We start from the raw sequence: 23,522 nt of genomic DNA on the forward strand, positions 1-23,522 counted from the left end.
AAACATAAAAAGGATAATCTTTAAAGTAGTAACCAAACTCTTAGAAGAGCAGTTCGATGCAAATAATGGCATTTATCCAAATGAAATGTAATATTAGACATCAAACTTAGTAATATAGCAATTATCAGAAGACGTGCTTTTATCTTCCTCCATCTTGCGTGCTGTAAACTATATTAAATGACTTGACAACAAACACTCAAACCAGGACTGTCCCCCAAATAAACGAACATGTTTTATTCCGGATATTATCCGAGAGGACAACTCATTGGTTCTCGAACATAGTGTACCACAGGATATTGGGAAGTGAGTATGTACCCATCGTACCCAAATTACAGCCACGCCATCAGAGATATAAAGCAAAAGCTGCTCTTGAGAAAGAAACAAACCCAAAATATAATCAAATCACCCAGACAGCTTTCACATTCTTCTTAGTGGGTGACTACAGAGCAAGACTGGATTGAAGGAATTGGAAATTTTTTTACTGCATAAACCTCAGGGTTTTGAAGTAAAAAGTGTTTATATAACTGCTGTCTGCAGATTCTCAAACTGTTCCATTTTAGCATCTCCACTCTGCTCATTTTAAGTGGCAACTTCCTCCTTTTTAAAAGAAAACTACATCAACTTGAGATAATCGCATTGTTCTGCAGAAGCAATGCACATTACACTGACAGTGGATGATCCAGAGTTAAATTTGGGCTCATACTTGAATAACTGGTGAATCATCAACAAAAATAGCCAGAACGGCCCACGTACTGTATCCCAGAAACCAAGGAGGGACCAATGAAGATATGCAATTTGTCACAACTGTTTCATGTACTGTACATAAAAAATATTTGTTTTCTGCATTTCCACTGTGGAAAAAGGCCAGCAGTATTTTAGGAAAAAATACCTAATCAAGTCAAGTCACTAGTAACAAAAAATAATAGCATGGAGCATCACTGGTGCAAAAACAAAGGACAATTTATATAAGATGTGTAAAGCATCTCCAAAAAACGCAATGCGCATGTTTTAACACATGCGCTGTGTATAAAATACAATGTATAATTTTTCAGCTGATACAGTGGAATCAGGTAAATGATACATACTGAATAATTCACTGACAGTCATCTAACAAAAAAAATATACCTATCATATGCCATACACCTTCAGATCAAAAACTGCAGCTTCAATACTCACAGGTATGGCATTTCTACTGCACATCTCAGTAAAAGCAAAACTCTAATTTTTAAAATGTAAACAAGTGGATATACTGCTTCTTCGAACTGTGCGCTGCAAGAGGCTGAGGACTGCCAAGGTTTTGTTTTGTCCTTAATCACCCTTTCCTTTTTGCAGATTGTTTTCCACCAGAGATCCTTCCTTCCATGAAAAGGGCGGGCAGTCTGTCCTGCGGATGTTTCCATAATTGTCACTCTGTGATTGCAAACAAAACACAGCCATACATAGTGATTACCTATCTACTGCTTCCCAAAAATCTCAGACATCTCACTTATCTACAGCTCAGCTCAAAACTGAATATCAAACCTTGGGATTCGAATGCACACAACCTTATAGTTGGGAAACATCCGCTTTCATCACTTACGCTAACTGTTGTCTCTTGGACTTACAGGTCAGTATTACGGTGGCAAATTCCCCAATTTATCTTACTTGGATTAGACAGGAAGGCCAAGTAGTTGAATCCATGGTTAACCTGGACATTGCTAATCTTTCCTTTTCAGAGCAAGGTTGTATACAGATCCCTTCTTCTACACTATTTCTATATATTCCAGAGTTTTGTTGATTATTTTTCAATGCCTATTTTATTGTTGTTTACATTATGGTTATTATTTTCCAAGCTCCCCCTCTAAGGCACCAAAATGGGTATTTCAATACTGAAAACAAAGTTATACTAAACTCATGAGGGCAATCAGTGACCAACAAGAGTTGTCTAGGTTCTTCGCTCACACTTTACCCTTCACAGCCACTAGCTACTGTACACAACGAGGAACTGAACAAAAGTCACTTTTTGGAAAGAAAACTCACTCATATGCTCAAACCCATGTGTAAAATGTCATTTACGTGGTACTCTGTCCCTCCTTAACTTCGCTGCAACCTTCAACACTGCTCACCACTCCACCACCTCATATCTGCAGCCCAGCTTAACAAACTTACTGTAGAAGTCACTTGGACAAATAAAATGAACTTACACAGTATCAGCAACAATGCTCAATGACCACAAACAGTTACAGTCTGTGTAGTTATGATGAGGGTCACAGCTCTCTACATCCAAGGGACAGGTCAGAGAAATGGACTGTGGAGTAACAGTTGTCTTTAAGAACAAAATTACATTAGCACTAAGTTTTTCATTTCTAAACAGCCACTTGCATATACAACAGCCACATGAAAACTCTCATACTATCTACTTTATGCAGAGTGTTCGGCACATTTCTGCTATCTAGGTCCGTATACAGCTTTGCACATTTCTATTACGTTTACAAACAAAAACATGCAACGCAGAATTCTAAATGCAGCAGCAAAACTAAGCTACAGTTAAATCCAAACTATATTTTGTAGTTTCATTATTGAATAACTCCACTATTTTTGTTTTTTTAATGCGAAAACTATCAGGGCAAGAGTTTTTACATTCACTCCCAAACATTTTAACATGTCTCATGCACCATGAATGTTACAGCATATCCAAAAATCTGATATTAATAATTCCAAACAAAAATACAAATTTTAACTCTTAAAATCAATAAAGTTTTAGACCATTATTCAACTATATTGCATGAAGAGAATAAACCATACCAAGCATAGCAGGCATAACTCCAGAGTAACACCAGCACCACACTATGATTTATTTTAAGTTACTAGTCTCCAATTGCCACCTTATTATTTGAAAGAGAAACCACCTGAAATGAAACAGCTATTTGGACAGTGGGGGAATCGAGAAAAAAGGCAACTTTTAAAGGAACTTGATAGACAGGAATTGATCCAATGAGCTATCTTTACTGTCTTTTCACCTCATCAAACCAATCTACAGTGTAAAATTAGCCATGTAGTCCCTAGAATTATTTTGCATATATTAGTACCAATATACAATAGAAAAACTTGCATTAAGCCACTAAGATTCAACACTGCGATATGCTTGTGTCATCTATATCAAATACTTTTCTTATTCCCATCTGAATTATCTGTTTAACCCCTTAAGTGAAGCTGAAGTATGACTGTCACAGCTCTGGACCTATCAGGTTGCAGATGTCCAATGGGGATGAGGTGAAGGCTACCAAAATATATTCCACTGAGGAAAAAAGGGTGTAAAAGAAATGACAGCCATCCGTGGCTAAGTAAAGAAATTAAGGATAGTATCCGACTAAAAACAAGGACATATATGGTAGCCAAACTTAGTGGGAGGATAGAAGATTGGGAAGTCTTCAAGTCTTCATTAAGAAAGGGAAGATAGATTATGAAAATAAATTAGCAAAAAATATAAAAACAAATAGCAAGAGTTTCTATCGTTACATAAAAAGAAAAAAGGGTGGCTAAGGCAAACGTAGGTCCCTTAGAGGATGAGACCGGGAAATTAATGGTGGGAAACATGGAGATAGCAAAAATGCTGAACAGATATTTTGTTTCAGTCTTTACGGTAGAGGACACTAAGAATATCCCGACATTGGACAAACAGGGTGGCACTGGGGAGGGGGGGGGGGGGGGGGGGGGAGGGAGGAGGGAGGAGCTAAATACGATTAAAATCACTAAGGAATTGGTACTTAGTAAATTAATGGGACTCAAGGCGGATAAATCCCCTGGACCTCATGGCTTACATCCTAGGGTCTTAAGGGAAGTGGCAGTGGGGATTGTGGGTGCTTTGGTAATAACTTTCCAAAATTCTCTGGACTCGGCAAAGGTCCCGGCAGATTGGAAAACTGCTAATGTAACACCCTTATTTAAAAAGGGTAGTAGGCAGAAGGCTGGAAATTATAGACCAGTTAGCCTAACATCTGTGGTGGGTAAAATATTCTGGCATGGGTGGAGGATTGGTTATCTAACAGGAAGCAGAGAGTTGGGATAAATGGTTCATTCTCGGACTGGCAACCAGTAGCCAGTGGTGTTCCGCAGGGGTCAGTGCTGGGTCCCCAACTCTTTACAATCTATATTAACGATTTGGAGGAGGGGACCGAGTGTAACATATCAAAGTTTGCAGATGATACAAAGATGGGAGGGAAAGTAGAGAGTGAGGAGGACATAAAAAACCTGCAGGGGGATATAGACAGGCTGGGTGAGTGGGCGGAGATTTGGCAGATGCAACACAATATTGGAAAATGTGAGGTTATGCACTTTGGCAGGAAAAAACAGACAGCAAGTTATTATCTTGATGGCAAGAGACTGGAAAGTACTGCAGTACAAAGGGATCTGGGGGTCCTAGTGCAAGAAAATCAAAAAGTTAGTATGCAGGTGCAGCAGGTGATCAAGGAGGCCAACGGAATGTTGGCTTTTATTGCTAGGGGGATAGAATATAAAAACAGGGAGGTATTGCTGCAGTTATATAGGGTATTGGTGAGACCGCACCTGGAATACTGCATACAGTTTTGGTCTCCATACTTAAGAAAAGACATACTTGCTCCCGAGGCAGTACAAAGAAGGTTCACTCGGTTAATCCCGGGGATGAGGGGGCGGACATATGAGGAGAGGTTGAGTAGATTGGGACTCTACTCATTGGAGTTCAGAAGAATGAGAGGCGATCTTATTGAAACATATAAGATTGTGAAGGGGCTTGATCGGGTGGATGGGGTGAGGATGTTCCCAAGGATGGGTGAAACTAGAACTAGGGGGCATAATCTTAGAATAAGGGGCTGCTCTTTCAAAACTGAGATGAGGAGAAACTTCTTCACTCAGAGGGTGGTAGGTCTGTGGAATTTGCTGCCCCGGGAAGCTGTGGAAGCTACATCATTGAATAAATTCAAAGCAGAAATAGACAGTTTCCTAGAAGTAAAGGGAATTAGGGGTTACGGGGAGCAGGCAGGAAATTGGACATGAATTTAGATTTGAGGTTAGGATCAGATCAGCCATGATCTTATTGAATGGCGGAGCAGACTCGAAGGGCCGATTGGCCTACTCCTGCTCCTATTTCTTATGTTCTTATGTTAAATAAATAAATTTGCCATTAAAGCTCCAAGGACCCTAAAGAACACAAGCATGGGCCTTGGATCATCTTCCCCGGCAGCCCTTCATGGTTCACTTCTGCTGGCCTTTCCAGGACTCCACTTGCCTCCCTGGCAGCCTTCACCACCCTCTGCTCACCACCCTAGCATCCTTTCCCAGCCTCCACTCAGCCAGCAGATAAGAAGCATGTTTATCCATTATCTCCTGGTCCTGATCAGTTCCATATGTCTGGCCATCTCACTCCCTCAGCATATTACAAAATTCCAGTCCTAGTCCCTCTTCATGGGTACCTGCTTCTCTCACACTTCCATGTCCAAGTCCCAGTTCCAATTACTCCCCTAACTGTCACAGCAAGTTTCCCCAATCCTACCACTGCCAAATCCTAATCACTCTCCCAGGCCAACTCACTCTCTCAAACAGCCATCTCCCATGTCTCATTTATATATAATAGCCACCATATCCTGGTTCCTATCAGTACACAAGTGCTCCCAGAGTGCTCATGGACCTTCTGTATTACCCTTACCCGCCTCCCCATCACAGTGCTCCAAAGCCCAGACCATCTCACTTCAACCTCTCCTCAGGTCCATTGTAGCAATCCCAGACTCTAGCAATCAACCCATCCCACTTAGGGTCTCAGGCATTACTACCACCATCCTCAATGCTCCCTGACCCCTGCACGCCCTTTCGTGCTCCCAGACACTACCACTGCATGTGCTACCAGGCCTCCAGTTCCCATTCCTCCACCCAAGTACTTACAGACTTCGTCATGCCGTGCTCCCCAACCCTCAACTGCCACTTCCTGAATGCACCCCACCATCAACCTTCAAAGCCCCAGTCCTCTCCCAATCCCTCTCTCATCATTTCTTTCTCAGCTGTGCATGCTCCAAGCAGCAGCGAGAGGAAATGGGGTAACCAGCAACACAGTAAGAAAAACCCTGGCAGAGTGAGAGGTGCACTGACAATGTTTACCTACAAGAAACACTGTTAGCTATTATTAGTACTTCTTAATTCATCATTTCAAATCACTGTCACCACCAGTATTTCATCCTGTTACCAAGCTCAAAATGTTCTCTCCAGGCACAACCAAGTTTGATAGGGAAATTTTTTTTGATATTGCTGGCTTTGTTTACCCCCCCGCAGTTCAACTATACACAATGTGAAAATTTCACATATCTACCATTACACTTTACTGATCCTTAGTGACAACAATCATCAGTATCTTTCACAGTAGTAAACTACATGAGTTTCAATGTGTAAGCTTTGCAACTTAAGTACTATTCCTGTCCCTCAAACTTCTTACATCATGAGTTTCCTGTTCAAATGAAAAATTCATTATTAAAATTACCATGAGATTAGATAGCCTGAATACTTAACCACAACATTGTACGTTTGGGACATATGCCTGGCCATTTTTTGAATTTGCTTGTTTTTATTTGGGATGGGGAGTGGAGTGGGTGTTGTCAATTCTATAACAAGCTATTAGGCGGAGAACGACAGCGAAAGATGATGTCTCATACAAGAAAGAAAAAACAGGCACTATACAAACCGTCAAATTAAAGTGCATTTCCTGCTGCTTGATTACAGAGTGCCACAGACAGCAATTCCACAAACCTGATCATTTAATCATTGGCAAGGGTCACGTGGGGATGGAAAGAAGATTGAAAGAGGAAAACCCAGAATAATTTTTGTAATATTGTAATGGGATGAACTCCATTTCCAACGCAAACAAATTCAAGCCTGTAAAATAACCCTATTAGGAGCAGTTTGCAAACTGTTCCATGCAGTTTCTTTAAATCTCCTCTATCAACTGCATTTGAAATATCAGCAGTGCTGAAATTTTGTTCTTCCACCAGATTTACTTGAAAAGTTGTTTTTTTAAACAGCTGAAGTAGACAAGAGGGATGAATACGTCTATTTTGTGCACCAGTCCTTATTTTTAAATTCAGATTAAGTCAATTAGTGGGATGCTGGTTTCTTAAAGATGTTTGTCACTAACTTGGTGATGTAATTTTATTCTTATGAAAAAGGTGCATCAGGAGAAAGTTGCTTTAATGGATAAAGATTTTACATCCATTGTTATTAACTTCTCAAACGGTTAAGAGAGATGCTAACTTTTAAGCACTTTCCTCCAGTAGTGCTAGTCCATAAATAGTTTTTTAAAAATACAGATTATGCAGATATGTAAAATGATATGCTGTTTAAATTACTTTGTGGAACCATATCTTCACTAATGGAGTAAACCAGTTTAACCCATGATATCAGCCAATGGATCTCGTTTAAAACACCATCACTTCCTATTGGAGGCGTTCGTATGATTGATTTTTTTGGACAGATCATTTCCTCTTTTTCTCTCCTCTCTATTTTCTCTGGGAAGGGTGGTGTGGGGGGGAAACTCACATTACTGTACACAGACCAAACACATAGACACTGATAATAGAAAATGGGAACACAAAGGGATCCCCTTTGCTGACACCAACTGAGCAGAAAATATTTTCAGAACAAACAGTAGATATAATAAGAAAACCTACCAGGATAACATCCAGGAATAAGTATCCAACAATAGTTACCTTCTCTGTAATATTTTAGATTTCACAATAATCTATAGTTTTCTGCTTTGAAATATACGTCGTAGTAAATCTATATTAATTCAAAAAAAGGAATCACTCAGTCTGTGAAGTCCAGCCCCCTGGAATCTGATTGATCGCTGCTAATGGGACTCAATCACTTGCCAAACTTATACCTCGCTCCCAGCTCAGCGACAGGCTTAATCAGCTCCCATCTCAGGATACCGGCCCCATTCCTGACCTCCTCTCCCTGGCCTCAAACCACTCCCCCTCCTCGGGTGATGGCCACCAATTTTACCTTCTCCAGCTTCTGCACCTGCTTCAAGTTCAACTGACTTTTTCAGGCCTCTTCTAACCCTTGTAGCTAGAGTCCTGCACAAAGCCATTTGATTTTCAAAAATGGCTACACACAAGACCCCAGGCATAACTCAGAAGAGTGTCTTGAAATAGTCAATGGAGCTTAGAGCAATGTCTGAGGAAAGTGAGAAAAGCCAGGGAGAGGAAACTCAATCATTGTGAAGAAGGAAAAATAGAAGACCCAAAAGGAACAGGAGATGTGCAGAGATAAAGAAAGGGGGAAAAGTAGTAAGGAGAAGAGGATGGGGAATGTGAGGAAAGGAACAGAAAGAAAGAGGACTAGGAAGTGAAAGAAGAATCTTAAGGGCAGAAGAAAATGAAAAGGAAGGCAAAGTTTTATTTTAAAAAAAGAAATGATGATGTGTGCTGGAAAGGAAGTGTCAGCGAATGCTAGGCATAGGGGCACACAGCTGCAATTTGAATACAAGGCATGCTGGAGCAATTGTGTGACCAACTGTAGTGGGCCAGAGCACACAGGTACCCAATTATCTGATGGTAAGTTGAGGCTCGAAGCCAGGCTCCGGCTGAGAGAGCAAGGTGCACATTCACTCAGGCACTGGTAGTCGGATGCCTGTTACTCTTGCCCAGGATCACAGTGATGGAGTGCATGCCCATGTCCCAAAACAATACACCCATGAAACCTACCCACTGTCCAAGCTTCCAATCAACATTAAGCAGGTGAAACAAACAGCAGAGTTTATCAGTAAGGAAAACAGGGGGGTGGGGGGGGATTGGTTCACAGAAAAATGAGGAGGAAGGTACTTCAGCCTCGAGTACTAAACCTTTTACTTTTTAATCTGCCAGCAACAATGCAGGACATTCCTAGTACTCAACCAAGTCAGTTGCTCTTGTTGCAGCTGGGACACTTACTCACTCTCAATCCTTCACACCACTCCATCCCAGTACAAACATCTTTCAGTCTCCATCCCAGTACCAACGTCTTTCAGTCTCCATCCCAGTACCAACGTCTTTCATTCACACTCTCCATCCCAGTGCAGTCGTCTTTCACCCTCTCCGTCCCAGTACTAATGTCTTTCACTCTCACACACTCCATCCTAGTGTCAATGCCTTTCACTCTCACACTCTCCATCCCAGTGTCAATGCCTTTCAACCTCACATTCTCCATCCCAGGGTCAATGCCTTTCACACACTCTCCATCCGAGTGTCAATGACTCTCACTCTTTGCATTCCAATACTCGTGTTTCCCAGACTCACCAAATCCCAGTACCAAGACCCTCATTAGCACCATGTGTCGCACTCTCACCACCAGTATCAGTCAATGTCATTCACTTTCACCATCTCCCAGGAAGAAAGAAATTGGATTTATAAAGTGCATTTCACAACATCAGAACCCCCTAAAGCGCTTCACAGCCAATTAAGTACTTTTGAAGTGTAGTCCCAATGTCATTGTTGTAATACAGGGAAACACAACAGCCAATTTGCAAACTGCAAAGTCCCAAGGGGAGAATTCCCCTGCTCTGCTTCAAAATAATGCAGTGGGATCTATTACCTCCACCTGAGGGGGCAGATGGGGCCCTGATTTAACATCTCATCTGAAAGATGGCACCTCCAACAGTGCAGCACTCCCCCTGTCCTGCACAGGATTGTCAGCCGAGATTATGTGCTCAAGTCTCTAGAGTGGAACTTCAACCCACAACCTCACCTCTCTCTCTGACTCTCACACTCACCCAACGCCAAGGTGCGCCCCTCTCACGCCCCCCCCCAACGCCAAGGTGCGCCCCTCTCACGCCCCCCCCCCAACGCCAAGGTGCGCCCCTCTCACGCCCCCCCCAACGCCAAGGTGCGCCCCTCTCACGCCCCCCCCAACGCCAAGGTGCGCCCCTCTCACGCCCCCCCCAACGCCAAGGTGCGCCCCTCCCCCTACGCCAAGGTGCGCCCCTCTCACGCCCCCCCCAACGCCAAGGTGCGCCCCTCCCCCAACGCCAAGGTGCGCCCCTCCCCCAACGCCAAGGTGCGCCCCTCTCACGCCCCCCCCCAACGCCAAGGTGCGCCCCTCCCCCAACGCCAAGGTGCGCCCCTCTCACGCCCCCCCCAACGCCAAGGTGCGCCCCTCCCCCTACGCCAAGGTGCGCCCCTCTCACACGCCCCCCCCAACGCCAAGGTGCGCCCCTCTCACGCCCCCCCCAACGCCAAGGTGCGCCCCTCCCCCTACGCCAAGGTGCGCCCCTCTCACACGCCCCCCCCAACGCCAAGGTGCGCCCCTCTCACACGCCCCCCCCAACGCCAAGGTGCGCCCCTCTCACGCCCCCCCCAACGCCAAGGTGCGCCCCTCTCACGCTCTCCATCCCAGCCACTTTGCCAGACCCCCCGTTTCTCCAGAGTCCGGGTCCCTCATTCACTCGTCTCACTCAGCTGGTCCGAAGCCCCCCGCCCCCAAATTATATCATCTCACCTGCTGGCCCGACTCCGACTCCCGGTACATCTCCCACGCATGACTGAGGCTGAAGTTCAGGTTGACGCTCGGGGACTTGGGCATCGCGCTGCCCCTCAGGCAAAGTTCGGTGTCTCGTGGGCGGGCGCCGCTCGGCGGGACCGGACAGCCCGCAGTCCCGGTCGATGATACACACACAGGTTGGGTGCCCCGGTGGATGGGCGGTTGGGTGTCCGTGCTGCCGGTGTCCTGGATGAGCGGGTCCTCCCTTTTGCCCGCTGGCCGCACTGCAGCTGCGGGCCGCTCCACGTCACTCAGTCCCGCGCCCGGGCTCGAACGCTCGCCTCGCGATCCGGCCGTTATCCCTCCACGGCCTCAGCTCACGCTCGGGCTCTGTTCCGCCTGACGCAATCACGCACAGGCCGCGTTAGCGGGCGGGCGGGCGCGCACACGTGACGAAGTGTCACTGCTCAGCCGCGCGACCCATCGGAACCCCGTAGCCGTCAATCAAACAACATCGCCCGGGCACTTTAATTTTTGTTGTCTGCAAGGTAGCTGTGAACTTGAGATAAGAGCGTTTTGCATCACTTTAAACTGTTGCTTTAGTAACCAAAAAAAAACAGATCCGTTTTCACCACATACCTACTCCATAATTTTATGTGTTTCCTTTGTTTTATAGTTTAGTTCATTATTAGTTGTGCTCCTCCAAAAAAGGGGCATTTTTGTTTTTTGTTGTTTGATAGCAACCAAGTGTCTCCTTATGGGTTTTATTGGAAAAGGCATACCCACTCCTGCATTCTCAAACTACAATAAGCAGTTGCATTGCAAAAGAATACATTGCACAACGACTTGGATCCAATTGAAACCTGTTTTTTTAACCACTTTACTGTAGGTTGTGTCTGTTCTGCAAATGAATTTGCCGGCGGGGGTTCGTGTCACCACCTTCCAACCGTTTGCAGCAATTGCAAGACTCCTACAGACTTCTAACCTCCGCGTGTCTCCATGTTATTTTGGAGCTGGATGTTTATTATAACATTCCTGGTCTGGCAACTGGGGAGACGAGCTTCCTCCAGTTATGTGCGCACTGGTGATGTTGATAAAACAGTAAGATTACTTTCATAGAATCATGGAATGATGCAGCGCAGGAGGCCCATCGTGCCTGTGCTTGCTTTTCGAAAGAGCTATCTAATTAGTCCCACTCCCCTGCTCTTTCCCCATAGCCATGCAAATTTTAAAACACCAATTGCTTAAAAAAAATGGTACATTATAACCACTCAAATGCCACTAATCATGGAGATGATTTTAAATTGACTCACAACTTGCACTCATATAGCACTTTTAATGTAGGTAAAACTTCCCAAGGAGCTTCACAGAAGCCCTATCAGACAAAACCGATAGCAAGTCAAGAACCAGGAATTAGTGAAAATATCCATTAACAGGGGATATTTACCAAATTACAATTCTGGTTATTAAAATATTATCTGTTACATGTATTAAAATATTTGTGCATTCTTATTTGAGCAGGGTTTCTCCTATAAAACAGGGATTTTATTCTATAAAATATATGTTTAGGAAGTATCCAAAAATTTAGTCAATTTCAGCAGGTAGAGGCATCATCAAGAAGTCTGGTACAATGAGAAATTCAGTGCGAGGAGGCCCATTCTGCGTAGGCCTCAAAGGAGACATGGGATGCTATTCAGGTTGAGAACAGCAACACTTTTCCATCTCACCTGACATAAGAACATAAAAGCATAAAAAATAGGAGCAGGAATCGGCCGTATGGCCCCTCGAGCCTGCTCCGCCATTCAATCAGATCATGGCTGATCTTTGACCTTAATTACACTTTCCTGCCCGATCCCCATATCCCTTGATTCCCCGAGAGTCCAAAAATCTATCCATCTCAGCCTTGAATATATTCAATGACTCAGCATCCACAGCCCTCTGGGGTAGAGAATTCCAAAGATTCATAACCATCTGCGTGAAGAAATTCCTCTTAAATGGCCGATCCCTTATCCCGTGACTATGCCCCTTAATTCTAGACTCTCCAGCCAGGGGAAACAACCTCTCAGCCTCTACCCTGTCAAGCCCCCTCAGAATCTTGAATGTTTCAATGAGATCACCTCTCATTCTTCTATACTCCATAGAGTACAGGCCCATTCTACTCAATCTCTCCTCATAGGTCAACCCTCTCATCCCAGGAATTAATCTAGTGAACCTTCATTGCACCGCCTTTAAAGCAAGTATATGCTCCCTGACAGTAAGTATTACATTTTGTAAAGTTTAGATTTAACATTTATTTGGTCCTTGCAACAGTTTTGACTTGTCTGAAAATATCAGCCTTGTGCAACTCAAAACAACAACTCCCATTTACACAGCCCCTTTAACGTAGTAAAACATCACAAGGCACTTCACAGGATCAATTATCAAACAAAATTTGACACCAAGCCACATAAGGAGATATTAGAACAGGTTGGTCAAAGAGATAGGTTTTAAGGAGCGACTTAAAAGAGGAGAGGAAGGTAGAGAGGTGGAGAGGTTTCGGGAGAGAATTCCAGAGCTTAGAGCCCAGGCAGCCGAAGGCACAGCCGCCAATGGTGGAGCGATAAAAGTCAGGGATGTGCAAGAGGCCAGAATTGGAGGAGCGCAGAGATCTCGGAGGGTTGTAGGGCTGGAGGAGGTCACGGAGATAGGGAGGGGTGAGGCCATGTCGCACGGAATGTAGCACTGAATAAAATAGTGTGTTGGTATGAACAGTGAAACCTCCTACTAACTATTTCATTGTTTTATTCTTGTAAAGTGGAAAACGGATTCACAACACAAAATATCTAATGATATCAATGGGAGGAACTAGGAATCAAAATATCAGTTTACAATCTCAAGGAGAGTGACAGCCAAGTTGGCTGGGTTTTCTCCAGACTGACATTTGTTTTTGGATCAGATGATTAGTCGCTCTCAGAGAGTGTATTAACAAAGAAGGAGCAAGCTGTTGCATGTCTAGATCAGGCAAAGTGGCAGCTAGGAGGAGATCAGAATGTTGGTCTGGACTGTGACCAGAATAAAGAAAGAACCTGCATTTACATAGCACCTTTCACAACCTTAGTACATTCCAAACCGCTTCACTGCCAATTAAACACTTTTGAAGCGTAGTCACTGTTGTAATGTAGGAAACACGTCAGCCAATTTGCGCACAGCAAGATTCCACAAACAGCAATGTGATAATGACCAGATCATCTGTTTTAGTGATTTGTATTAAAGAAAGTTCTTTCCTTTTCTTCATCTTTTTGCTTCTATACATTCTTTTATCTGTAAATAAATCTGGACAGTAATTTTAGCCCATACACAGAGGTGTGAGGTGACAGGAGAAGGCATTATACTTCACTCTCCTGTGAGCAAATTACCTTGGGGCTAATTGTTAGACCTAGCTACGTTAACTCAAACAAGGCAGAGGATAAAGATAAAAACAGGAAATGCTGGAAACACTCTGCAGGTCAGGCAGCATCTGTGGAGAGAGAAACAGAGTTAACATTTCAGTTCGATGCCCTCTCATCAGAACTGGAAGAAGTTAGAGATTTAACAGTTTATAAGCAAGTAGAAAGCCAAGGAAAGGGAGGAGGAGGAGGGGAGGAAAGAACAAAAGGGAAGGTCTGTAATAGGGTGATGTGGAGATGCCGGTGATGGACTGGGGTTGACAATTGTAAACAATTTTACAACACCAAGTTATAGTCCAGCAATTTTATTTTAACTTCACAAGCTTTCGGAGGCTTCCTCCTTCCTCAGGTGAACGATGTGAAAATGAAATCCTTGAAATGAAATCGCATTTATAATTCACAGAACAATGCTTGGTGATAACAGACAGTTTTTTCAACTGCCCGTTGCCAAGGCAATCAGTGTGCAGACAGACAGGTGTTACCTGCAAGGTCTCAGAATATACAAATCACCAAAAAAAAACAACAACAAACAAAAAAAACAGAGATAGAGAGGTAGAAACATAGAAAAGACAGCAACTGACCCGTTATATTAAAAGCAGATAACATTTGTTCGCTGGTGGGGTAACGTGTAGCGTGACATGAACCCAAGATCCCGGTTGAGGCCGTCCTCATGGGTGCGGAACTTGGCTATCAATTTCTGCTCGACGATTTTGCGTTGTCGTGTGTCTCGAAGGCCGCCTTGGAGTACGCTTACCCGAAGGTCGGTGGATGAATGTCCATGACTGCTGAAGTGTTCCCCAACTGGGAGGGAACCCTCCTGTTTGGTGATTGTTGCGCGGTGTCCGTTCATCCGTTGTCGCAGCGTCTGCATGGTCTCGCCAATGTACCATGCTCTGGGGCATCCTTTCCTGCAACGTATGAGGTAGACAACGTTGGCTGAGTCACAGGAGTATGAACCATGCACCTGGTGGGTGGTGTCCTCTCGTGTGATGGTGGTATCTGTGTCGATGATCTGGCATGTCTTGCAGAGGTTACCACGGCAGGGTTGTGTGGTGTCGTGGACGCTGTTCTCTTGAAAGCTAGGTAATTTGCTGCGAACGATGGTCTGTTTGAGGTTGGGTGGCTGTTTAAAGGCGAGTAGTGGAGGTGTGGGGATGGCCATAGCGAGGTGTTCGTCCTCATTGATGACATGTTGAAGGCTGCGGAGAACATGGCGTAGTTTCTCCGCTCCGGGGAAGTACTGGACGACAAAGGGTACTCTGTTGGTTGCGTCCCGTGTTAGTCTCCTGAGGAGGTCTATGCGATTTTTTGCTGTGGCCCGTCGGAACTGTCGATCGATGAGTCGAGCGTCCTATCCCGTTCTTACTAGGGCGTCTTTCAGCGTCTGTAGGTGTCCATCGCGTTCCTCCTCGTCTGAGCAGACCCTGTAATAGGGTGGAGGACAGGAGTGATTAAATGACAAAAGGGTGATGTGCAAGGCAAAAGTGGGTGGTAATGGGTCAAGTAAAGAAACAAAAGAGCTGTAAATGGCAACAGGAGAACCATTAGCAGCAGCTGCTGTCCAAGAGCAGTGGTTATGATCTGAAGTTATTGAAATCAATGTTGGATCCGGAAGGTTGTAAAGTGTCTAATCGAAAGATGAGATGCTGTTCCTCGAGCTTCCATTGAGCCAGCTTCAGTCGCTAGGATACTTGTGGAAACTGTCATTTGGCCATTTATACGAGTAAAGGAGTTGGGAGAAAGCCCAAACTTTAACAGGAACTTTTTGGACCGTCCCGAGTCGTGGTTACACAGTTCAACCTCTGGATTATACGGCAAAACTTGATTTCAACGCAGCGCCGAGTTAGGGTGGAGGGAAAGTGAGTAGAACAGATTTCTCATGGCTCAAGAGGAGCAAGAGAGGAAAATTCAAAAGAACATAGGCCACATTAATGCTGATAAAATAGTGAGAGATAAGAAAATGAGAGAGGTCGTAGGCTAAAAGAGGAGTGGGATCACTTATTTCACTGTAAGCTATGTCTGGCATTAAAGTGAAACCTCCTGTCTGAACTAATCCTGTAGTATAACTGAGTCTGATTCCAGTACAGAATGTGACCTGGAGTCTGTCCATCTGTTGTGCCCCCAAGGCAGGTCCTAACTCAAGTCTTGCACATGAGATTCTTGAGCCACTTAGAGTAGCTGAGATAGTTTCCCATTGCCTTCTTCACCATTTTTATCTTCAGATTATCTTCTCTTTGGGCTGCAAACAAGGATAAAGAGCCCCACCTACCCATTTTAGGATGGGGGGCCACCCACACCCATCGGGCCCAAGTCCCCCCTCCCCCGGTGGACACCCACGCAGTATTTAGAGCTAGAGCTCAGGTCTCTCACTCACTGTCTGGAGTGGGGCTCAAACCCAACTCTTCTGACTCAAAGGCATAAACATTACCCCTGAGTCACTCCATCTGGATGAAGTCCCTCACTGAATGTCACCCCAGTATTTAGAGACCATATTCTAGTCTCTACACTCTAGGGCTGTCTGAAGTGGGGCTTGAACCCGTGACCTCCTGACTAAGAGACAGGAATGCTACCACTAAACCAAAGGCACACTCCTTGACTTGGGAACACTGATTGATGATCTATTTTCTGTGTCTCAGTAAATAGCTCTTGTTTTATCCAACTGTGTGTAGCGCTCTATCCAAACTTGCCAATGTCCTGGGAGTCAGGATTTGTGAGAGGCTGACTATGAGGCCCTGAGGTTGCCTGTTATATGACAGAAGAAAAGCTAACCATTGTGATTAAATGTTTTCTAACTCTGCCATCTGCAGTGTTAAACATCCTCCGTTCCCAATCCCAGCATGAGTCGCATCTCCCGTCTACAGTCCCAATGCAGCAAGTCATGATCATCCAGTGCTGGAACTCGTGTTCATTCTCCATATTCTTCGTAGCCTGACCTCTCTCCCTTTCTCAAAAGCTTCAATAACATTTTGAATTTAAAAAAATACAATCTTCAAACATGCAAATTGTGATACTTATCAGGGTGCCAATCACCTCAGATAAAAAGGTTAAAATGACATTAAAAGTAAAAGATCCAATGAAAGGAATGTTATGAGTGTAAACATGATAATGTGAACAGGATATTACAGGCGACAAACCTGTTAACAACCACAGGAGCATTACCAAAAACAACAACAACTTGCATTTATATAGTGCCTTTAAGGAGCTTCACAGGAGTGTAATCAGACCTAAGGCGATATTAGGACAGGTGACCAAAAGCTTGGTCAAAGAGTTGGGTTTTAAGGACCGTCTTAAGGGAGGAGAGGGAGGTAGAGAAACGGAGCGGTTTAGGGAGGGATTTCCAGATCTTTGGGCCTAGGCAGCTGAAGGGCCTAGGCCCGCCAATGGTGGAGTGAAGGAAATCGGGAATGCACAAAAGGCCAGAATTGGACGAGTGTAGAGATCTCGGAGGGTTGTAGGGCTGGAGGAGGTTACAGTGATAGGGAGGGGAGCGAGACCGTGGAGGGATTTGAACACAAGGTTGGGAATTTTAAAATCGAGGCATTGGTGGACCGGGAACCAATGTAGGATCAGATAAAAGCACTTAATGGAGAGAGGTGCCATTGCTGATATATTATCGGTCAGTGTCTTCATCAGATATTTGGTTGAAATTTGAAACTGAAACAATCAATGAAACGAGATCTTCTCAGGAAATGCAGATGTGCTCAGGAAATGCAGATATGCAGAGGAAGTTACACGTTTTTATATAACAAACTTTATTTTGAGAAGCTACTCATACAAATGAACAAATTACAAATCCAAACAGGAAAGCAGTCAAGCAGTTATTAGTCGAGGTGTAATGATTTTTTTTAATAAAAACTTTTAAAAGGAAAAATCTTATGTTGGTTTCCATACTGATGCAGTAGTGCCACATAATCTTAGCAAAGCAGCATAGTGGTGTATAGCTGTATAGTAGTATATAAAAGTACTCTTTTATACATCAAGATCAGGGCAGTTATGAGAGGAGGGATAGCTAGACACATATGCACAAGGCATATCCTTTACCTTTCCTGGGAGTGTTGTTGGGTTGGATCAATTCTTGCACAGCTGGGAACAGGGATATTGTGTTCTCATTGTCTGCCTGGCATCAGTCAGTCCCTCACTCTGCAGGGATGTGTTGTGTTTATAAGAGGGAACTTATGCATGCTTCCAGAATGGAGGCCATTGTCATTTCCCATATTATGTGGCTCAGTCGGTGTCACTCTCACCTCTGAATCAGAAGGTCATGGGTTCAAGTCCCACTCCAGAGACTTGAGCACATAATCTAGACTGACATTCCCAGTTCAGTACTGAGGGAGCATTGCACCGTCGGAGTTGCTGTCTTTCGGATGACACGTTAAACCGAGGCCCTGTCTGCCCTCTCAGTTGGACGCAAAAAATCCCATGCCTCTATTTAAAGAAGAGCAGGGGAGTTCTCCCCGGTGTCCTGGCCAATATTTATCCCTCAACCAACATCACTAAAAAAAACACATTATCTGGTCATAATCTCATTGTGGGAACTTGCTGTGCGCAAATTGGCTGCCGCGTTTCCTACATTATAACAGTGACTACACTTCAAAAAAGTACTTCATTGGCTGTAAAGCACTTTGGGACGTCCTGTGGTTGTGAAAGGTGCTATAGAAATGCAAGATCTTTCTATTTTCTTCAAGGATCAGGTCACAGGCAAGGAACACCAAACAGGCGCTGAGTAAAATCAGCATGTGCTGTGTGAGCACTGCCTCACAGAGTGAATCAGTCAGCACTCCTACATCACCAACAGCCCTCTCCTTTTAAACAATGTAAGTATTTTTCCTGTATTTTCATATTAATTTTCTGATTTTTTTTCCGGCACACTCGACAGTGACAACAAGAAAAGTGTGATAAATTGTGGCAAAAGCGTAACCGTCACACCTGTTCTGGTTACACTGCTGTACCTGATTGACCCTGACAGAGGTCTTTAAGATTATGAAAGGGTTCGATAGGGTAGACATAGAGAAGATGTTTCCACTTGTGGGAGAGACCAAAACCAGGGGTCATAAACATAAGATAGTCACTGATAATTCCAATAAGGAATTCAGGAGAAACTTTTTTACCCAGAGAGTGGTTGGAATGTGGAACTCGCTACCACAAGGAGTAGTTGAGGTGAATAATATAGATGCATTTAAGGGGAAGCTGGATAAACACATGAGGGAAAAAGGAATAGAAGCATGTTGGGGTGCAAGAACTATAGAGTATTGATAATGGGGGACTTCAACTGTCCTAATATAGACTGGGATAGTAATAGTTTAAAGGGGAAGGAGGGGGAGGGATTTCTGAAGTGTGTTCAGGAGAACTTTCTTGATCAGTATGTTTTTGGCCCAACGAGGAAGGAGGCATTGCTGGATCTGGTTCTGGGGAATGAAGTGGGTCAAGTGGAGCAAGCGTCAGTAGGGGAACATTTAGGGAACAGTGATCATAGTATCAAAGTTTAGATTAGTTATGGAAAAGGACAAGGAGCAATCTAGAGTAAAAATATTTAATTGGAGGACGGCCAATTTCAGTGGGTTGAGAATGGATCTGGTCCGGGTAAATTGGAATGAAAGATTGGCAGGTAAAACTGTAATTGAACAATGGGCGGCCTTTAAAGAGGAGATGCACCAGCCACATAAATATTGTGGCTACAAGAGCAGGTCAGAGGCTGGGTATTCTGCGGCGAGTGACTCACCTCCTGACTCCCCAAAGCCTTTCCACCATCTACAAGGCACAAGTCAGGAGTGTGATGGAATACTCTCCACTTGCCTGGATGAGTGCAGCTCCAACAACACTCAAGAAGCTCGACACCATCCAGGACAAAGCAGCCCGCTTGATTGGCACCCCATCCACCACCCTAAACATTCACTCCCTTCACCACCGGCGCACTGTGGCTGCAGTGTGTACCACCCACAGGATGCACTGCAGCAACTCACCAAGGCTTCTTCGACAGCACCTCCCAAACCCCCTAGAAGGACAAGGGCAGCAGGCACATGGGAACAACACCACCTGCACGTTCCCCTCCAAGTCACACACTATCCCGACTTGGAAATATATCGCCGTTCCTTCATCGTCGCTGGGTCAAAATCCTGGAACTCCCTACCAAACAGGACTGTGGGAGAACCTTCACCACATGGACTGCAACAGTTCAAGAAGGCGGCTCACCACCACCTTCTCGAGGGCAATTAGGGATGGGCAATAAATGCCGGCCTTGCCAGCGACGCCCACATCCCATGAACGAATAAAAAAAATGGTTCGGGTACAGTTTAGGTAGATTCCCACGAGGGAGAAAGGTAGGGCAACCAAAGTTAGAGCTCCCTGGATGACAAAAGAGATGGAGAGTCAGATGAAGCAGAAAAAGGGGGCGTATGACAGACGTCAGGTTGATAATACAAGTGAGAACCAGGCTGAGTACAGAAAGTACAGAGGAGAAGTGAAAAAGGAAATAAGAGGGGCAAAGAGAGAATATGAGAATAGACAGATGGCTAAACTAAAAGGGAATCCAAAAGTCTTCTATAGGCATGTAAACAGGCAGTAAGTGGAGGGGTGGGGCCGATTAGGGACCAAAAATTAGATCTACTCACGAAGGCAGAGGGCATGGCCGAGGTACTAAATGAGTACTTTGCATCTGTCTTTACCAAGGAATAAGATGCTACCAAAGTCACAGTAAAAGAGGAGGTAGTTGAGATAATGGATGGGCTAAAAATTGATAGAGAGGAGGTACTAGAAAAGGCTGGTTGTACTTAAAGTAGATAAGTCACCCGGTCCAGATGGGATGCATCCTCGGTTGCTGAGGGAAGTAAGGGTGGAAATTTCAGAGGTGCTGGCCATAATCTTCCAAACATCTGTAGATACAGGGGTGGTGCCAGAGGACTGGAGAATTGCAAATTTTACACCTTTGTTCAAAAAAGGGTGTAAGGATAAACCCAGCAACTACAGGCCAGTTAGTTTAACCTCAGTGGTGGGGAAGCTTTTGGAAATGATAATCCAGGACAGAATTAATAGTCACTTGGACAAATATGGATTAATAAAGGAAAGCCAGCACGGATTTGTTAAAGGCAAATTGTGTTTAACTAACTTGATTGAGTTTTTTGATGAGGTAACAGGGGGGGTTGATGAGGGCAATGCGGTTGATGTTGTGTGAATAGACTTTCAAAAGGCGTTTGATTAGCGCTACATAATAGGCTTGTCAGCAAAATTGAAGCCCATGGAATAAAAGAGGCAGTGGCAGCATGGATACGAAATTGTCTAAGTGACAGGAAACAGAGAGTAATGGTGAACAGTTGTTTTTCAGACTGGAGGGAGGTATACAGTGGTGTTCCCCAGGGGTCGGTACTGGGACCATTGCTTTTCTTGATATATATTAATAACTTGGACTTGGGTGTACAGGGCACAAATTTCCAAATTTGCAGATGACACAAAATTTGGAAGTGTAGTAAATAGTAAGGAGGATAATGATAGACTTCAAGAGGACACAGACAGGCTGGTGGAATGGGTGGACTCGTGGCAGATTAAATTTAACACAGAGAAGTGTGAAGAGATACATTTAGGCAGGAAGAACGAGGAGAGGCAATATAAATTAAATGGTACAACTCTAAAAGGGGTTCAGGAACAGAGAGATCTGGGAGTATATGTGCACAAATCTTTGAAGGTGGCAGGGCAGGTTGACAAAGCGGTTAAAAAAGCATACGGGATCCTGGGCTTTATGAATAGAGGCATAGAGTACAAAAGCAAGGAAGTTATGTTGAATCTTTATAAAACTCTGATTTGGCCACAACTGGAGTATTGTGTCCAATTCTGGGCACCGCACTTTAGGAAGGATGTGAAGGCCTTAGAGAGGTTGCAGAAAAGATTTACTAGAATGATTCCAGGGATGAGGGACTTCAGCCACGTGGATAAACTGGAGAAGCTGGGGTTGTTCTCCTTAGAGCAGAGAAGGTTGAGAGGATATTTGATAGAGGTGTTCAAAATCATGATGGGTTTAAATAAAGTAAATAAAGGGAAATTGTTCCCATTGGCAGAAGGGTTGAGAACCAGAGGGCACAGATTTAAGATGATTAGCAAAAGATCCAAAGGTGACACAAGGAAAATTTTTTTTACGCAGAGTAGTAATGAACTGGAATGCACTGCCCGAGGGGGTGGTGGAAGCAGAGTCAATTATGGCTTTCAAAAAGGAATTGAATAAATACTTGAAGGGAAAAAATTTGAATAGGAGGAATATAAAATAATCTTTGGGGGGAATGGGGTTACAGGAGAGAGTGTCAGCAACAGGGACCGAATGTCCTCCTCCTGTGCTGTAATTTCTATCAGTCTATGAAAACTCTCCTTTATTGAGCCCAAACCCAGGGAGTAGTTTCGAAATGTTGGTGCTGAGCTGAATTTAGGACGATATGCCCTGTGAGAAGTGCCCCAAACACCAAGCCCACTGCCCTTTGTGCGCTCTCTCAGTTTGGTTCAGGTCAGTGTGTGTCAGCCGGTTTTGACGTGTGAAGTCCAAGCACAGATCGGCCCTGACTGAGGCTCCCAGTTCAGAGTTGTCTCCTTCACACAGAACCGGAGTCTAAACTGGAGTCCAATGAGATAGGGAGAGAAATCGGGCCTGCTAAAAGTGACATCAAATGTGGAGCCTGACCGCACCTCGTGCACTGCAGGGGGATTCTGGCTCTGGTTTCAGGGTGAATATTAGCAGGTTATAGGATTACTACTAGTTAAAGGATATCGGGGCATTACACCTATTACTACCAGTTATATACAGATTATCAATGAGTTATTGTATTACTGTTGGTTATGAGGGGAATCTGAGTGTTACCAATATTACTATTAGTTATCATTGCAATTTCAGTGAGTTACAATTAGTTAGCAAAACAAAAGCAAAATGCTGCGTTTGCTGGAAATCTGAAATAAAAACAGAAAATGCTGGAGAAGCTCAGCAGGTCAGGCAGCATCTGTGGAGAAAGAAACAGAGTTAACATTTCAGGTCGAAGACCTTTCGTCGGAACTCTGATGAACGTTGACTCTGTCACGTGGGACAAGGCTATGGAGGGATTTGAAAATGTGGACAGGGTTTTTAATATCAGTGCATTGGGGTAATTGGGAGCCAGTGTAGGTCGACAAGGATTGGGGTAATGGGTGAGCAGGACTTAGTGTGGGACAGGAGAGAGGCAACTGAGCTTTGGACAAGTTGGAGTTTAAGGCAGTTACTCTGAGGTTATCCCTTAGTCAGAAAATGGGATTTGCTTGAATTGGATTCTGTCAATGAACAGTGGGTCTGGGGCACTCTGTGCAAATGACATGGACTTGGCTCGTGTCTGTAGTGTTAGATTTTTAAAATAAATTATTATCTAATCAGCAACATCATACATGGGTGGTTTAGTCAGTGCTCAGGAAATCCACTCTAAGCTGATTGAAATGTAAATGTGACTTTAACTGCCTGTCGCTTTATCCTGTTTGTAGCTCGATGTGTCCCTCTGGTGGCAGAAATCAGAAATACACACAGCTGTTGGAGTGGAAGTTTTAGACCAGGTCAACTCAACTCCCAACTCTGGATCATCTTTGACTCCCATAGATTTTGAGCTTGGCTGCTGCAGTTTTTAGTGCTGTCAGCTCTAGTAGTCCTGT

The 23,522-nt window shown here is 44.3% G+C and overlaps 1 protein-coding gene across 2 annotated transcripts in view; it reads right to left on the reverse strand.

The window, feature by feature from the left end:
- Positions 1–10,842, reverse strand: part of lyst (lysosomal trafficking regulator) — a 258,955-nt gene extending 248,113 nt beyond the window's left edge. For both annotated transcript variants that reach the window (XM_067984126.1, XM_067984127.1), the window contains exon 1: positions 10,474–10,842. In XM_067984126.1, the coding sequence (XP_067840227.1) occupies positions 10,474–10,557 (84 nt within the window). In that variant the 5' untranslated portion in view covers positions 10,558–10,842. The remainder of the gene's footprint in view (positions 1–10,473) is intronic.
- Between the last annotated feature and the right edge of the window lie 12,680 nt (positions 10,843–23,522).

Source organism: Heptranchias perlo, chromosome 5 (genome assembly GCF_035084215.1).
Source record: "Heptranchias perlo isolate sHepPer1 chromosome 5, sHepPer1.hap1, whole genome shotgun sequence".
NCBI lineage: Eukaryota > Metazoa > Chordata > Chondrichthyes > Hexanchiformes > Hexanchidae > Heptranchias > Heptranchias perlo.